This window comes from Phaseolus vulgaris, chromosome 11, assembly GCF_000499845.2.
Source record: "Phaseolus vulgaris cultivar G19833 chromosome 11, P. vulgaris v2.0, whole genome shotgun sequence".
NCBI lineage: Eukaryota > Viridiplantae > Streptophyta > Magnoliopsida > Fabales > Fabaceae > Phaseolus > Phaseolus vulgaris.
In genome coordinates, this window is record NC_023749.2 from 3,035,866 (window position 1) to 3,052,597 (window position 16,732).

Here is a 16,732-nt window from a genome sequence, read left to right on the forward strand (position 1 = left end):
TTTTTATTTCATGATTATTTTAGTATGCGTTTGTACAACTTTTTTATATTTATATTGTAAATGTAACACAATTTTAGTGTAACTAATTTATATTAAACTTATAAATTAAACTTGTGTCGTTTTGAAACGATTTCATCTTTAAAATAAAGTTATTTTATATTTACACGACTTTTTTTATACAACTTCATTTTAGTAAAAAAAAAAATTGGACAAATCGATCTATTTTAAAAGAAATGATTTTTTATTATTTGTTGAATTTTCATTTGTTTTCATAAACATGTTGCAAGAATATCCCAAAATTAAACATCACAAGTAACATGTTTATCCAAAAATAAAGAGTTACAAAGTGAAGTAAAAACTGAAAGCAAGTATGAAAATGAATACAAACCGTGTCCATACTTAAGGCGTTAAGAATAAAATAGTGTATGAATTTGGAGAGGAAGCCCATGCTTAACCAATACGTCAGCAACTTTAATTGCTTCCCAAAAAACATGCATCCAAATCAAATCTTCTCCTTTCTGAACTTTATCATTGCCAGTTTTATGAGCCTTCTTCGTTAACTTCAAAGCAAAATCATATGAAGAGTAAGACTATTTGGTAGCTACGTATAAAAAGAACTTCTTAACTGGTTAAAAAGTTACTTATAAACAGTGTTTGTACTAAACTCTTTGGGAATTAATGCACAAAACATTATTAAAACTATCACGTTTAAGTTGTCTGCTTCAGAAACTGGTTGCTTTGTGGGGATTACGTACGTCTCTAAACAGTATTTCACAAGACGTTATGAGATTGAAAAATTAAAATGAGATTTGTGTCGGGGTCTGAAAGATTATGACAAGACACTGATATTGGGAGTTCTGAAATGTAATGAAACACACTAACATGATACTAAGATTTGAATTGAAACAAAGAAATGTGGGAAAACATAGGTTTGTTTTGGGTTTGTGAGGTTGTTGTAATAGAACAGGGGAGGGTTGATTGGGTAAGTGTTCATCGATTAGAAATAATCCTTTAACAATCATGAAACGTGTACAATTAGCACAGGGACACTGATACGACATGAACACGGACATGAAGATACGTAAAATCTTTAAAATATAGGACAAGAGTATGTTTCAGATTATTTTTTAAACAAGTATGTTTGAGATTGACAATAAAGATTTATGTGCACAAGTATGTTTCAGATTTTTTGGAGTAAAAATATGTTTTTCATGACAGGTTCACAAGAATTTGTTTCTTATTTTTATAATCATAATAATAATTTATACAGTAAAGTTTGATTTTTAGAAAATTAATGTATTTTTTATTTTTAAAATTGTGTTAGAACCGTATTAGAATTGTAAAAAATCTAATAAATATTTATTGAATTGGACACTTCACGGATACGTGTACTACAAGTGTCATACGAGTGTCGGTGTCTGATACACCGACACGCCATTTAAGAAGAGTGTCCGAATTTCATAAGTGTACAATTCTTGATATGATGGATTTAGATATAAATAATATAATAAAAAATTAATTTATAATTAAATAATAGTATTTAAAATTGTGATATAATTGTATAAAAAATATGAGTTGTAAATATATCTTTATCTCGATTCGAAAGGCAGTGGGTCCCTAACATCTGGGAACTTCTTTATGGCAACGTGACACCATCGTCTGTTCAGTGCACACACACACCAACCTAATAAACCATCTTCCTTCACAGTTCACATTCACGACAACTTCGTTTTGGAACCACGTTGCTGCGCGGAGAGGAAGAGAGAGCCTTCTGCTTGTCGCTGTTTTTATTCATCATTCATACAACTTTGTTTTTTACTCTTTTGCTTAACTCGTTGTCATGAAATTGGTTTTGCTTTATTGTACAAAATTAATGGAGGATTTCGTCATTCGAAAACAATGAGTTTTTTCATGTGCCCACATGTTCATTCAATTCGTTGGTAGAAAATCATTTAAATATATAATTTGATGAAAGTTTTATCTTATAAATCTATTTTATAAAATTAAATTAGATTTAATGTATATTTAATTTTTAATATAGTATCAGAATGTATCATAGTAAAAATGTATTGATTAAATCATGAGTTGGGAGTTATATACACAGATATTCACACGAAAATACGTTTAATTTTTAAAATATATGACATGAAACACAAATTTATATATTATATAATTATAAATTATATAAATTAACAATAACGATTTATGTGCATAAGTATTTTTATATTTTTTTAGAAAAAGATGTTTTTTTATGATTTTTTCAAAAGGATTTGTTTCTTATTTTAGTAATCATAATAAAAATTTATATAATATACAACAAATTTGAAGTTTTAAAAAATTAATATATTTTTTTGTTTTAAAATTATATTGGAATCATGCTAGAATTATGAGAAATCCAACAAAATTTTTTTTGAATTAAACACTTCATCGATACATATCATACGAGTGTCGGTATTCAATATATGTGTCCGACACAAACATACCATTTAAGAGATGTGCTCTAGCTTCATAGGTTGTCAGCCTCGACCAAGGATTTTTTTTCAAAAAAGATAAATTATTTGTATGCGTTTTAATGTCTTAATATGTGTTCCTTCATTATTATTTATCATGCAAGTAATTTTAATATTGATTATGATTTTATCAGTAATTTAAAATTTTATTTTAAAAAAATAAAAACTTGGTGTGAGTGAATCTAATCCATGCGATAAATATATAAATAAATAACAAATTTCGTATGCAAAACGCAAGGCTGACAAAATAATTGATTTAGGTAAGAGCAAAAGTTGATGGCATGAAGATGATTCTAGAAGGCTACTTTGTAGCAATGCTTTGTTTTTGCTTCCTTTCTATTCAAAGCACCTGAAGATGCAAATTAAGATAAATGATGGTGGTTTAGATGCTGTTAAAATTAAATTATTATTTTTTTAATAAATATAATCAATTATGATATAATATTCTTTTTCCTTTTTCTTATTATGACAACAAATAAAATTATATTAATAAATAAAATATTTTTTTTCTATTGCTTTCTTACTAATTAAATAATCTTCTTTCTACTGATTTATTTCCAATCAAATACTAACTTTTTTAATACTTTTTTTTACTATTTCTATTTTTTCTATTATTTCGCTTTATTTATTTTGTTTCTAGCATTAGTGGTATGAGGCTCTATTTAAACTTCAAAGTTTAATATTCTTACTCCAATAAGTTCATTGTTTTTGGAACAGGAATCACATGCTTTAAGTCAGCTACTTGACTTTAAGATTATGTTATAAACAATAAGAATATTAATTTTTATATATATGAATTGAAATTTAACAAATATACTTATAGAACTTACCATATTTACTGGAATTAAAAAAAATTAAATATTTTTTTTTATAAAAAGTTTTCATGTTAGACATCATTATGTTACTTGACATATCAGCTAGACTGACAACTCAAGTAACAATAATCATTTGTCATCACATAAAAAAAATTATTATTAAAAAAAAAAATACAAAGATATGGAAAGACTATACCAAAACTCATATGTTAACAAAAACGATACATAGATAGACTATATTTATTAATACTGGATTTAAATATTTTTAATTATTGTTGAAAAAATTGATAATTTGTAATTAAATGAGTGATATGTACCCATTAAAGTGAAATTTTAAAATAACATAACTAAATCTTAAACGAAAGCTTTTACCAGGTATCATCATATTAAGCTAAAGTCATTGGGAATCTTTGATAGGTATGACAAATTTATTTAAAATAAAGTCTAATACGATTTAAAAAAGTGTTAATTATTTAATTAACCTTGATGATTGTTAATTGTGTCCCATGAGAGTTTGTATAGTAGGAGAATGAAGAAATAATAATAAAAATAGTTAGAATGAGATTACTGGATTCAGAGTAATGAAGCATGAAGAATATAAAGTGATTAGTAGATTATGAGGAAGTTGTGATTAGATTAATTGTGGAGGTTAGTGATTGGTGACCCACTTCAAACACATGTCCTCCATTCATCCAAAGCCATAAACCATAAATCATCTAAACGCACGTACTAAATCACTTTTTTTCTCTGGTCACATCAAACTCATCACTGCTTTTTTCTGGCTTTTTCTTTTGGCTTGGTATAAAAAATCATCACACGCGTTGTGCTAAATCATATAAAAACTATTTTAAATTACAACTTTGTGAAAATTTAAAAATTCACTTTTATTAAACGTAATTTTATAGAATACATAATAAAAAAACATCTTTAAAGACGTGTCGTATATATAGATATATATATATATATATATATATATATATATATATATATATAACATATCCAATCAAAATACTTATATCGGTAACCAAAAGCAAATGTCCATTTAAATATAAATTTTAAGAGAATCTAAAATTAATGCAGAAATTAATCATGAAATTCGTGTTAATTTAGTTTCATCAACACGATGATCTAATACATACTCGACTTACGTAGAAAAGTGATAGTCGAAAATTGTTAGACATATAAATTGAGGAGTCTGAAGAGTATAATTGCCCAAATAATAATAAAAAAATTATAAAGAAATATAAAATATTTGGAGAGCAAAGTATAAAAGTATTACTAATTATGTTTTATTTGAATTTTGTTCAATAAAGAGGCTCATAGCATTATATGTTTTCTTGTAACCGGAAGAGGAAAAATAAAATGTATTGTAACAGACCAAGGTTTTTAATTACGTGCTATTAGTTTATATAAGTCTCAATGACTACTAGTTTTATACTAGAAAAATATTACTTTATCAACTACAAATTAATGAATAGAATTTCAAAATTACTCAATTTGAAAAAAAATATATTTTTTCATTTGTTGTGTGATGCATATAATTATAAACGTTTATTGACAACCTCACAAGTCACAACCATCAATTCGTGACTGACACATTTATGCTTGCACCAAAAAGGCAAAGTTACATCATAGCATCAATGTTCCTCTAGATAAAAAGTTAACAGAATTCATTTTGAAATGATTTATTTTAAATTGTTGAATAACTTATCTGAAATAATCTGAACCCCATGTTTTTATTGGAAAGTTTGTTCTACAAGACTAACTTTTAAGCAAGAACTGGTCTAAACTAAAAAAGAATTGTCCTGAAAATTTTAGACAAGGTGAATCTTTGGTGACTCTACAAATGAATCCATTGATTAGCTTTAAAATGCATTTACTGACAAAGCAAGAGATTAAAATGCAGGTCTTTACCACATGATTTTCGTATCGCCTAGTTTATGCATGGAATCAATAACCAATTCAGGAAAAATCAGAATGCATAGTTTCAACTATGAAGCTATCAAAAGTTACCAATCATATGCTCTGGTGTTCTTCCCTTGGAAAGCTTTGAACAGTATCTGACCATCTACCAGGGGAGTGATCACTACTGTTAGATGAGACATGTGCCTCCCCTCTTGCATCTTTTATCATCTTTAAAACCTCTCTCATTGTAGGCCTGTTCTCTGGCACCAGTGAAACACATGCCATGGCAATGTTCAAAAGAGCCTGAAGCTTCTCTTCTGATGCTTCATTGCCTGAGGCAGGATCGTCCCCTGACTCTGTCTCTTCTTCACGCACTGACCTGACCCACCTAGGTATGTCTGACCCATACGTCTGAACAAGGTCTTGGAAGGGTGTTTTGCCAGTTAGAAGCTCTAGAACAAGGACCCCAAAGCTGTATACATCAGCTGGTTGAGTTAGTGACCTTTGAAAGTTGCGGCATTCAGGTGCTCTATAGAACAAAGAAGTGGCACTAGGCTCATCCATTGATTCAGGATTTAGGAACGTACTGAGACCATAATCAGTAAGACATGACTCAAAATCAGAACCAAGCAACACATTCGAAGATTTAAGGTTTCCATGTGTCATGCCGGGGTTCTGGTGGATATAGAGCAGGCCTGTTGCTAGATCTTCCGCAATCTTAAGGCAGGATGTCCAGTGAAGAGGCTTTCCCCCGCCAGATGTTTTTGATCCTGCATAATTGTCATTGCAACAGCTCTTCTGTCAATTACTAGTTTGAGAGTAATGTTAAGATGCAGAAATTTTAAGTTATTAATTCCATGCACAGTGACATGTGGTGCCTTTAGAATGCTCTTGGTTTAACATTCTTACAGTTCCAAAAGGCTCAACTAACAAATACAAACAGCTTCAATCACATCTTGGTTTAACATTCTTACAGTTCCAAAAGGCTCAACTAACAAATACAAACAGCTTCAATCACATCTAGGAAAGATCACTTACACAAAATGATGAAGTATAGCTAAATGCAAAATATATGCAACAATTACTAGAGGCTTGCTCAAAGATAAACTCACTTTTTTGGTATTATCACTTGGATTCTACATTTGTACCCTTTACATTCATGTTAGTATTATCACCGTACATATGTTGTATTATCAAGATACAAGTCAGTGATAGAACATTGTAAGCAGCACTGTGCATGTGAGGAGAAAAACAATAGTTTCAAGCCAGCTGAACTACGCGTGAGGATCCAGGAAAAATGACAATTGGAATGATTGACTACTTTCTATCCTTGGATACTATGATTCCACAATAAAGAAAGGTTGACTTCTTGATTTGTTAAATGCTCTGCAAGAAAGCATATTATCTTATTCTAATAGAATTGAAGTTGGGGCTGTTCCCTAGGAATAATAATGCTTAAACTTTTCTCACAAACACTCAACTTTTTACATATAACACTTTTCTTCAGATATCCACAGAATAATGTAACCACTTTTACAGTTTAAACAGTTGCAGAGGAACACTGTTGTTTATCCAGCATCTTCCTGCATATTTGAAAAGAATTCCCACAAAAGGATTACGGATTCTAGAAAGGGGCTCAATGCTGGCTACTAAATTCTTCAAGGGCCAATTCCAAAACCAAAAAAAAATCGAATTTTCCAGTCTCAAGATCGACAGGGTAACCGAAATCTTTACTGTTGAAATACATATTTCAGGTACCATGATGAAAGAAATTCAATTGTGTTATTCTATTTTATAAAGAATAAACAGAGGGGAACTTTCCAACCACTTTCTACCATCTATGAATCCCATAGCTAGGTGGAAGCAGAAAGTGTTGAACTGATGACAGACTCTGGAATTGTGAGATTTAAAACATGCATATGACTTAATTTAACAGCGACTAATTCCTATAAAAAAATAATTGAGATGGATTAAGATGAGATGACTGTAGAAGTACATGGCAGTACACTAAAACACTAATTCCAGTCTTTGTAATGTTTCCATGGTGGAGTGCGACAACACCATCATGGGGGTCACACTATAAATGAGTTGTCAATTTAAGAGCACACACATATTTATAAAGTTGAAATTACATCAAACAGTTTTGACAGGGAAAGCAGCAACATTTGTCCTTATTTAACTAAATCTGAGGGAGAGGGAAAGGTTTAGTGCATAGACATAATTGGAGGCCCCATTATTAAAAGATAATCATCTTTTAGGTCACTCTCAGCGCCCCTTTTCAGGACCAAACTGCATTCTCATAACAATAGTTTTATCACAGAAATCACCCCTTCACAGATTAAAGTGAAAGAGTAAGAAAAAGAGTATGAACAAGTTATTGAGAAATGAGTGTAATGGAAGTAAAGTGGTGGTGGGAGATACCGTGAATAAGGGAGAAGAGGCTGCCATTGGGAAAGTAATCATAGACCAGAAGACGTTCTTCCTTGGCCTGAAAATAAGCTCTGAGTGGGACCAAGTTGGGGTGGGTGAGCCTCCCAAGAACATGAATGTGAGCTCTGAACTCTTCCAAACCAGGGTACCTAGCATCCTTCAACCTCTTAACAGTGACGATGAACCCAGATTCCATAACTGCCTTATAAGTACTTCCAATAATACCCCTCCCCAGAGTCTCCGCCGAAGCCTTCAGCAAATCCTCCAAACTATAACTCATCTCGCGATCACCTCCGCCGCAGAACACCAGCTTCCCCAGACCCTCACCTTCCCACGCAAAACCCCCTTCTTTATTACTATCCCCGCCGTCGCCGCCGCCACCTCCACCACTCCCCGCCGCACCACCCTCCCCCTCCCCCACCTCAGCACCGCCCTTGCTCCTCGTTCCGGAACCCACCCTCGTCTTCCGCTTCCTGCAAATCGCCCACACCACAACCATGCACACCACAATAAAAACAACGCCACCAACGCACCCTCCAATTATCTTTACCAGCTTCGCGCGGTTCGATGCCGGCGCGGTGCCTCCCGGGACCAGCGGATGGCTGGGGCTTATCGACGGCGCCAACGAAACGCTGCCGTTTTTGCACGGCTGGTGGATGCTCTCCCCGCAGAGCCCCGCGTTGCCTGAAAACGACGACGCATTGAACCGGATCAGGGCGGCGGTCACCGGAATCTCGCCGGAGAGCCGGTTGTTGGAGACATTTAAATACCTGAGGCTGGTTTGATTGAAACGCGGGATGCTTCCCGTGAACGCGTTGTCTTCCAGGTAGAGGATGTAGAGCCGCCGGAGATTCAGCAGCGACGCTGGAATGTCGCCGGAGATGTGGTTCTGCGACAGGACAATGACCTTGACGCGGTGGAGTAGCGCGAGCGAGGAGGGGAACTCGCCGGAGAAGTTGTTGCTGCTGAGGAAAATCGATTTGAGGTTGATCAGGGCGGAGAGGTCAGGGACTTGGCCGGAGAGTGAGTTTCCTTTGAAGCTGAGGACTCTTAGCTGGTTCAAACGGTTCAAGATCTTGGAATCGAGAGAACCGGTCAGGTTGGAGTGTTCTAAGACGAGCTTTCTGACTCTTCCGTTGAAGCAGTCTCTGACCCCTGCCCAGGTGCAGACGTCGGTTCCTTGTCGCCATGGGAGCTTGTGGAGAACGTCAATGGAGGATTTGAGAGCCAGAAGGGGTTGGGAATCGTCTTCTGATCTGGCGGGTTGGGACAGGATGAGACAAAGCACGGAGACACAGAGAAAAACAAAAACATAGGATCTCTCCATGTTAGGAACCAACCAACCAACCACAGTTGAAGTTCGAAGCAAGGACTTCCAATTTCAACTGTTTTGGTTTCCCATTATGAGAGCCATTGAACACTTTAATGCATATGAGGGTTAACAGTTAACTGACGTACTTAAATTATAGCTGAAAAACGGTTGAGTTGAGACAGATCTTTGGTTTTCTTAGCTGTTTCACTCACTCACTTTTAAGTCTTGAGATCTACCATTCACTTTCACACCCACAAAACAAAACCCTCTCTATCTTCCACTCGTGTGTCATGACAATCTTGTGGTAGACTCAGTAGAGTAGAGTAGAATAGAGTAGAGTCCTCAACCACTCATCTAACCCAAAAACTTGAAGAAATGGGGTTCAAGTTTGAAGAATGAAGCAGTAACCATGGGAGTGGAAACAATAATGGAAGAGAGAGCTCTGTTTGGAAGCTCAAGGGATCCATCAAAATGGAGACACTTACCGTGGTTAAAGTGGTTGCCTTTGCTGTCTCGAAACTCCTCCGCACTCGCAACACTCACGGACACAGTGCCAGAACTCTCACGTGAAATCATCCCAGTACCCGCAGACCACAAATAACCATTCTTTTCTTCTCTCTATGATTTATATATTCCTACACTGCTGCAACATTATTAAACAAAAGTGAACAACTTTGCAAGCAAACAAAAACAAGTACTGTTTTTTTTTATTATCATCTCTGTAATGTTAAGGTATTATATTTCTATTTGATCCGGTGTGGCATAAACAAAACCAACCATGCATGTAATTTTATACTTACTTTCTTGGGTTGCTGATACTGGAATTTAGCACTTTTAAAAGGTGGGATCCAACACTCTTCTCTTTAGAATCAACCCATTTGAATGGAATGATGGTGGCTGAGAAAGTTTCAAGACTTTCTCCATTTTTTTCTTTGCTTCAGAGGAATTGAATGTTTATGTGGAAAATAATAGTATATTTACAACAGTGGTGGCAGTAGAAACACACATGGTGCAACTGCAGATTCCAGCTGCTAAAACCGCTATGATCGAAGATCCATCTGTACTCTGAATGGGTTTGGAGCAATAATTCGAGAGAGAGAGAGAGAGAGATTGTCTGTGTCTGTCTGAACAGAGAGAGAAAGAGATGACAGAAAAGAACATGCCCCTTTCTTCCTCTCCCAAAGGCAAAGGCCCCTCTTTCCTCTCAGGAAATTGGTGAAGGAATTGAAGGCTGAAAGAGAAGAACAATAAATGAAATTTCACAAAAAAAACACAGATCAGAAAATTATTAAAAAATCCAACACCTGCCACGTGTTGCAATTAAATGGGCACTGGAAGAGTCAAAGCAAAAAAGTAGACTGGTACATAGTTGAGCTCGTGTATTACTGATCATTGACTCTTACCAGCTGTCATGTTGTGAATCTCTTATCCTTTCTTCTGCTCCATCATTTCATGTAACATACATTTTAATATGTTTGGTCTCAAAATTAAGAAATTGGTAGAAAAATGGAGAGAATGGAAAATATTAGGCCATGATCTTGTGGCTGCGTTAGGTCCTATTAAGAGACGGTGGTTCTTTGATTATGAGTGGTCATCGTAAATCATGGTAACAAAATCCATGGGTTGGGAACCATTTATGTGTGGTCATAGTTAACCATAACAAAATGGGACTCATTTTCACATCTTTGTTAGAACCTCCATAAAAAGTACTCAATAAAAAATTTGTTTAATTTAATTTCATTTTTATTTTAAATAATAATTTACATCACAGTTAATCTAATTAGTATTCAATTTTGACTTTTGAAAAATTTAACTTGTATTACCAAATAACTGCACTTTGATATAGGAATACACAGTGAGAAACTTGTTTTCTCTGACATTTTTACAAGAAAAGAAAGTTGAAAGTATGAAGATAAAATAAGATTATCCTTAATCAAGTGCATGTTATAAGATTATGCAAAATCTTCAATTACGATGTGGGACCTAACTTTGCTCATCCCTATAGGTTTTAATTATTTGAGGCAAAAATCTCTTTGTGTTCATTCAGATTTTTTATTTATTTAGATCTTGTTTTCGAATGGGTTTGGAATCTAAAGAACGATTACTCTTTACTTTTGTGTTTGGTCGGTCTAACACTCTTGATACTTCTTAATGCGTTTGCATTTCTTGTTGTGTTTCTCTCTTCTCAGTCACCCTACTCCTCAGATGGAGATGGTACCTGCAGAAGACACTCCGCTCAAGTCAGTGGGTTATCAACACTCGGTTGTCAGAGTACTGTAGATAATGACATACATTTTGTTCTTGAAATGCATGTTATTTATATTACCTTAATGGATCTTCACTGTTGGACCGAGTTAAGTGAATTGGTTTACGTTTAAGGTTGTGTTAATGGATTAACCTTGCTAATCTGGTCAATATTTGACTTAAACATTATGAATTGATCGGCCTTGCGTGTGACACGGCCGTCTCTTTATTACTTGGATGGCGACATGGATCGGATGTTGAACAAGTCAGTCAGTCGCCCTAGATATGTAGTATTGAATCTGGAAAAACTTCCTTCTATATTATCAATTTTTTTATTTGTGATCGTTAATTGTTAATAATAATAGTGTATAAACAAAGAGGAGACAATAACTCTCGCACGTGAAGTTAAAACATAGAGAGTGAGACAATAAAGAAGGAACAATAGGAAGAACAACACGCAACATAATTGATTCTCCTTGAATTTGGAAGGATGAATCCAATGAAAAATTTAAAATTAATAGATCATACAAAACATGCCGTAAAGCTTTCGGTCACGTTTAATATAACAGAAAAATAAAAACCAGATGGATTAAAGAAAATAAAAGATAAAAACACATCACTTTAGAATAATTTAAGAATAAAATTTTGCATTGGTTCTTCACTTCCTCCAAAATCGTAAGGTTAAGAATATCAAATTTGTAAGAAACTAAAAATTTCATAAATCTTTTATTTCCATTTTAAATAAATCTTTTATTTCCATTTTAAGTATGAAAGATATAAAAGAGAGATTGTTTATTTATTGTCAGAGAAAATGTTTTCAAAGTTTCTTATAATTCAGAGACAATTTGTTGTAAAAAATATATTTTTTAATAAAGTATAATTCAATTTTATAAAATCTATTTATAAAGACAAATGTATGTCTATTTATATATTATAAAATACTTTTATATCTAGTCAAAAAAATATCTCTAATAATATTTATATTTGATAAATATTTTTTCTGTTCATTAACTATTCAGATTAATACCTTCGTCATGTGAGTATGCAAAGTCATAACATAACTAATCTTATGTACATTGATTTTCTTTTTTTATTTTTGCATACAAATGTAAAAAATAAAACTTCTTTAACTATTATTTTAATTTAATAAATATTTTTAAAAGGCTAGGATATTTTTTGAAAATGTATGAATTTTTTTCTAACCAAACACATTGTATATCTTTTAGTGTGCTATGTTAAGTGACGGTGTAAAATTATTATGCTCTAGAAACAATTATATTATATATAGTTGACGAGTCTTGTTAATTTTTACTTAATGATTGAAAATTAAAGTAAGTATACGAATCAACATCACTTAATGATTTTAATAAGTTACTAGTGATTTACTTTACAAGAGACGTCTAAAATTGATTTTTTTTTCTTAATTTTCTTATAAGATTCACATGAATTCCAGCTATTAGGATGAAGTGTATAAAAAAAATATAATTTCTTGATGATATTTTTCTTCCATTTATTCAATGACTATTAAGTACCTTTTCAATATTTTTATCTTGATGTGACTTCCATTCCTTCTTTGTGAATGGTTGCAAGGAAACACTCAATCTAAATTTAGACAAAATAATTATTGCCCTACAACATTCAGGATTTTAGAGAGTTGAGAAAAAAAGTAAAAACTACAAAACATATTTTTTTTTCAAAATAAAAATTATTCTTCACTTTCCATTCCATGAATGTAGATATTATAAAGTGGACTTTAAATCTAACTAAACCCCATAAAATCGGTTCATGAGATGGAATTTGCATCCACAAATTGTTTTCATTTCTAATCGATGTGAGATCTTCAACACACTCATCATGCTGCTGAGAGTAACGACTCTGCGTGAGATAAGATATTATAATCATGAAATATTTTTTTTATTGAAGAGAACTTGGCACCACGAAATTTTAATGTTGTATTTGTTTCGACAACTGTTATTGCATGAACATTATCCTCACTCACTTGTCCCCAAGCTCCATAATTTCAACCCACAATCACAAGTGAAGAATAATGGTTGTAGGCTGACCACTTTTAATTTAAAAATATGATAAAATAATATTGAAGCTACACATTAGAAAAAAAAAAATATGCATAATTTATAATAGGGTAAATAATGGATTCAATATAATAAATATTTGTATATTTTATTTTTAGTATTATTCTGGTTAAGAATTATTAAAGAGAAAGGTCCTTTTTTGTGTTTATTTTACCAGTGTTTGTCGCAGTTTGTCCTTTCAAGCATATAAGCATATGACCCCTGACATTTATGAGGAATTTTGGTTGATTGGGGAGTTTTTAAAAATGCTTTAGAAGGATTTCTAACTACTAGAAAAAATGGTTTAACTCATATATGAAAATAAAAATAAAATATTATTTTAATTTAATAACAGTTTGAAATTCTAGTTAGGCATATTCTTAATATTTTTTAATATTGTGAATTAAAATTATATATTTATAAAAGTTTAAAATTTTTATTAGGTGATTTATGACATCATTTTCAATATCTTGAAATTGTTAATTTGTGTGTTTGTTGGAGAGGGATGAAAACAATTTATTGTATATAAGTGGATGCAAACTAACTCTAATATATTTATGGGTGGTCTAATAAAATCAGTAAATAACTCTAATATCATATTAAAAAAATTAACTTTAAATCTAACTAAACATAATAAAATTAAATTTATATCAATTTATATATTATTAAATATTATAATTTATAGTTAATGTGAGATATCCAATAATATATTTATTAAAAATAATAAAATATATAATTAATCTTGAAATAATTGCTAATACTTTTAAATTTACAAAGCAAAAAAACAGCCAGAAGAAACATATTAACTTTTATTTTCTCTTTGTAGTAGAAAATTACTAAAAGCCATATTTGTATTCAATTACTTCAATTATTAACGAGTGTTAATGAAATTAAAGTTTTTATATTAAAATTGTAACTTTTTAATTATATTAAAAATAAAATATATCACCATAAAGTATACGAGATAAAGTATAAGAATGTTTATAGATAAACCTTGTGAGACAGCTATGATTTGCCTGATAAACCTTATGAGACAGCTATGATTTGCCACGTATTTGTTGTTTAATGATTCTCTATGTTCTATTTTTGCATCTCAAATGAAAGTCCATTGTTCAATTCAGGGTTATGCTGAGGCTTTTTTGGGTGCTTCACACTAAAATTGAGAACACGTAGCACTCATGAACATAATCAAAATATATGTTACAATCACCTTTGAAACATATGAAAGTGACACACAACTCACTCTAATCATATGATAATGAGTCAACTTTAAAAAACCTATTAATTTAATTATATTTCTTTTGTTCCTTCACCACATTAAAAATAATGGGATTTTAGATATTAGAATCAAATTACACAATAAATTAGACATATACTTTTCTATATGAAAATTGCAAATTAATATTTCGACCACAACTTATTTAATTATACTACTCCCCTTAAATGTCATCTTAACAACGTGCTAACTACATTGTGTCCTCCAATTAAACTTCATAAATTAAAAATAAAATAATTTTTTTAAAAAAATGGTGGTGTCCCTGTATCTTTTTTTTTTTTTCTTCATGCAGACACTAAGTTAATCCTAAATTATAGGAGAGACTGATTATAAAAATTAAATTTGATTCTATGAATCTTAAAAATAAAATAGCATGAGAGTATTATATAATTATGTGTTACTCAAGATATGAAGTATATAGATTTTTTTTTTAAAATAAATTTTTTTATGTTAGACTGATATCTTAAATAATAATAATTATTTGACAATCATTTGTTATCACATAAAAAAAAATATTATTAAAAATAAAATAAATAAAAAGTACAAAAATATAGGGAGACTACAACAAAAATTCATATGTTAACAAAAATGATATATAATAATTTTAAAAACACACTAGATGAAAGTCTATTATACTATGAATAATTTTTTTAAAAAAATCATGTTTTGAATATTACAAAGATTAATCATTGATATATCATAAGACTTATGTTTAAGTTTAAAAACATAATAACGTTTTTTTATAAATAATATTTTGTAAAAATTGATTGATATGTTATGATCTGAATTTTTTTTAGTGACTCCCATTTTAACAACAAGTAATCGAATACATTATTAGTTTACTGACTTTATAATTGAATTGACTGATCCAATTTTTATGGAAAAAATATAAAACTCAAATATTTCGTTTTAAAATGTATTAAAAAAGGTCTAAATTATTTTTTTCACAAAATTATTATAAGAAAGGAACAAATATTATTTTTGAGTAATGATATTTCAATGACCTTATTTTATAAAGAACTAGTTCACAAATTTATTATAATAGTGTATTAATATAAGCTTTTTAAAATATTATTTTAATTTAAACATTTATATTATAATAAAGTTGAAGTTGTCTATAAAATAAGGATTGTGAAAATATAATTACTGATTAAAATGTTATTATACATATTATGAGATTATTGGTTGTAATTAACATCAGTGTTGAACAAACCTGCGAAAAGGAAGGCACAACCAAAAATATGAGATTCATATTTCATTTTTTCAACATCTTTAATGGTATTTGGGATAAAATGATTACATAATTTTATTTTTCAAAATGATATGAATTAAAAAATACTTTTAGTTGTTAAAGCTTGATTATTATTTGCATTTTTTATTTTTTATTTTTTTGGAAATGGTAACTGAAATAAAGCTTTGATTTAATATGTTAGTAGACAAAACCATGACTTATGAGTTAAGAGCATTTAATTTTGAAGGACCTTATGGTCACATTTGATGCAATATACATGAAAATAGAAGTTTTCTACAATTAATTGCAGAGAATGAAATAAAATTCTGAAAATCAAATAATATGTTAAGGAAGGCCAGATTATTAAAAAGTGAGGATAAAAATTTCTTACCTCTAAAAGTGAAAATAAAAACATTTTTTACCAATATTATTATTATTATTATTATTATTATTATTATTATTATTATTATTATTATTATTATTATTACCATCAAAGTTACTTACATTATAATAAAAAACAGTTTTTCTATCACTGCATTAACTAGGTTCTTTTACATTACTAGTGCAATTTCTTCTTAAAGTTACATAATTTTAAAAGAAATGATGCAATTGGACAAGTATGCAAATAAATATGTTTTGTAAATTTTTTATATTTTTTTTAAAGTCGTGCTATCAATCACTTTTATTTATTTATTTTGAAATCATTCAAATGTTTTTGATTTTTTTTTTCTGATTTTTGTGGAAGTTGTCTCTCTTAGTATGTTTTATGAGTATATGCTCGAAATGACTCTGATACCATATTAGGAAATAGACTTTAAGCCTAACTCAACCTCATAAAACCGGCTCATGAGGTGAAGTTTGCACCCACTTATATACCATAAATTGTCCTCGTTTCTAGTCGATGGATCACCAACATAAAATGTAGCACTTTTTTTTT

At 30.7% G+C, this 16,732-nt stretch overlaps 1 protein-coding gene across 4 annotated transcripts; it reads right to left on the reverse strand.

Moving 5' to 3' along the window:
- Positions 1–5,160: 5,160 nt before the first annotated feature.
- On the reverse strand, positions 5,161–10,314 carry LOC137818497 (inactive leucine-rich repeat receptor-like serine/threonine-protein kinase At1g60630). 4 transcript variants are annotated; one of them, XM_068621978.1, is made up of 4 exons: positions 9,773–10,192; positions 9,458–9,615; positions 7,652–8,916; positions 5,161–6,000 (listed from the first exon to the last, which is right to left on the reverse strand). In XM_068621978.1, exons 3-4 carry the CDS (start codon positions 8,157–8,159, stop codon positions 5,342–5,344), a joined length of 1,167 nt encoding a protein of 388 aa, XP_068478079.1. In that variant the 5' UTR covers positions 8,160–8,916; positions 9,458–9,615; positions 9,773–10,192; the 3' UTR covers positions 5,161–5,341. The 4 variants fall into 4 exon arrangements, with proteins under 4 accessions (XP_068478079.1, XP_068478087.1, XP_068478061.1 ...); XM_068621986.1 differs by having other exon boundaries at positions 9,458–9,612; positions 9,773–10,191; XM_068621960.1 differs by having other exon boundaries at positions 7,652–9,615; positions 9,773–10,314.
- Between the last annotated feature and the right edge of the window lie 6,418 nt (positions 10,315–16,732).

Bases quoted from the DNA above. Each gene is read 5' to 3' on its own strand.
- LOC137818497 (XM_068621960.1), bottom strand. From the start codon at position 8,987: ATGGAGAGATCCTATGTTTTTGTTTTTCTCTGTGTCTCCGTGCTTTGT. The intron at 6,001-7,651 runs GTATCTCCCACC...ACAATTATGCAG, and splicing joins CCTCTTCTCCCTTATTCACG to GATCAAAAACATCTGGCGGG.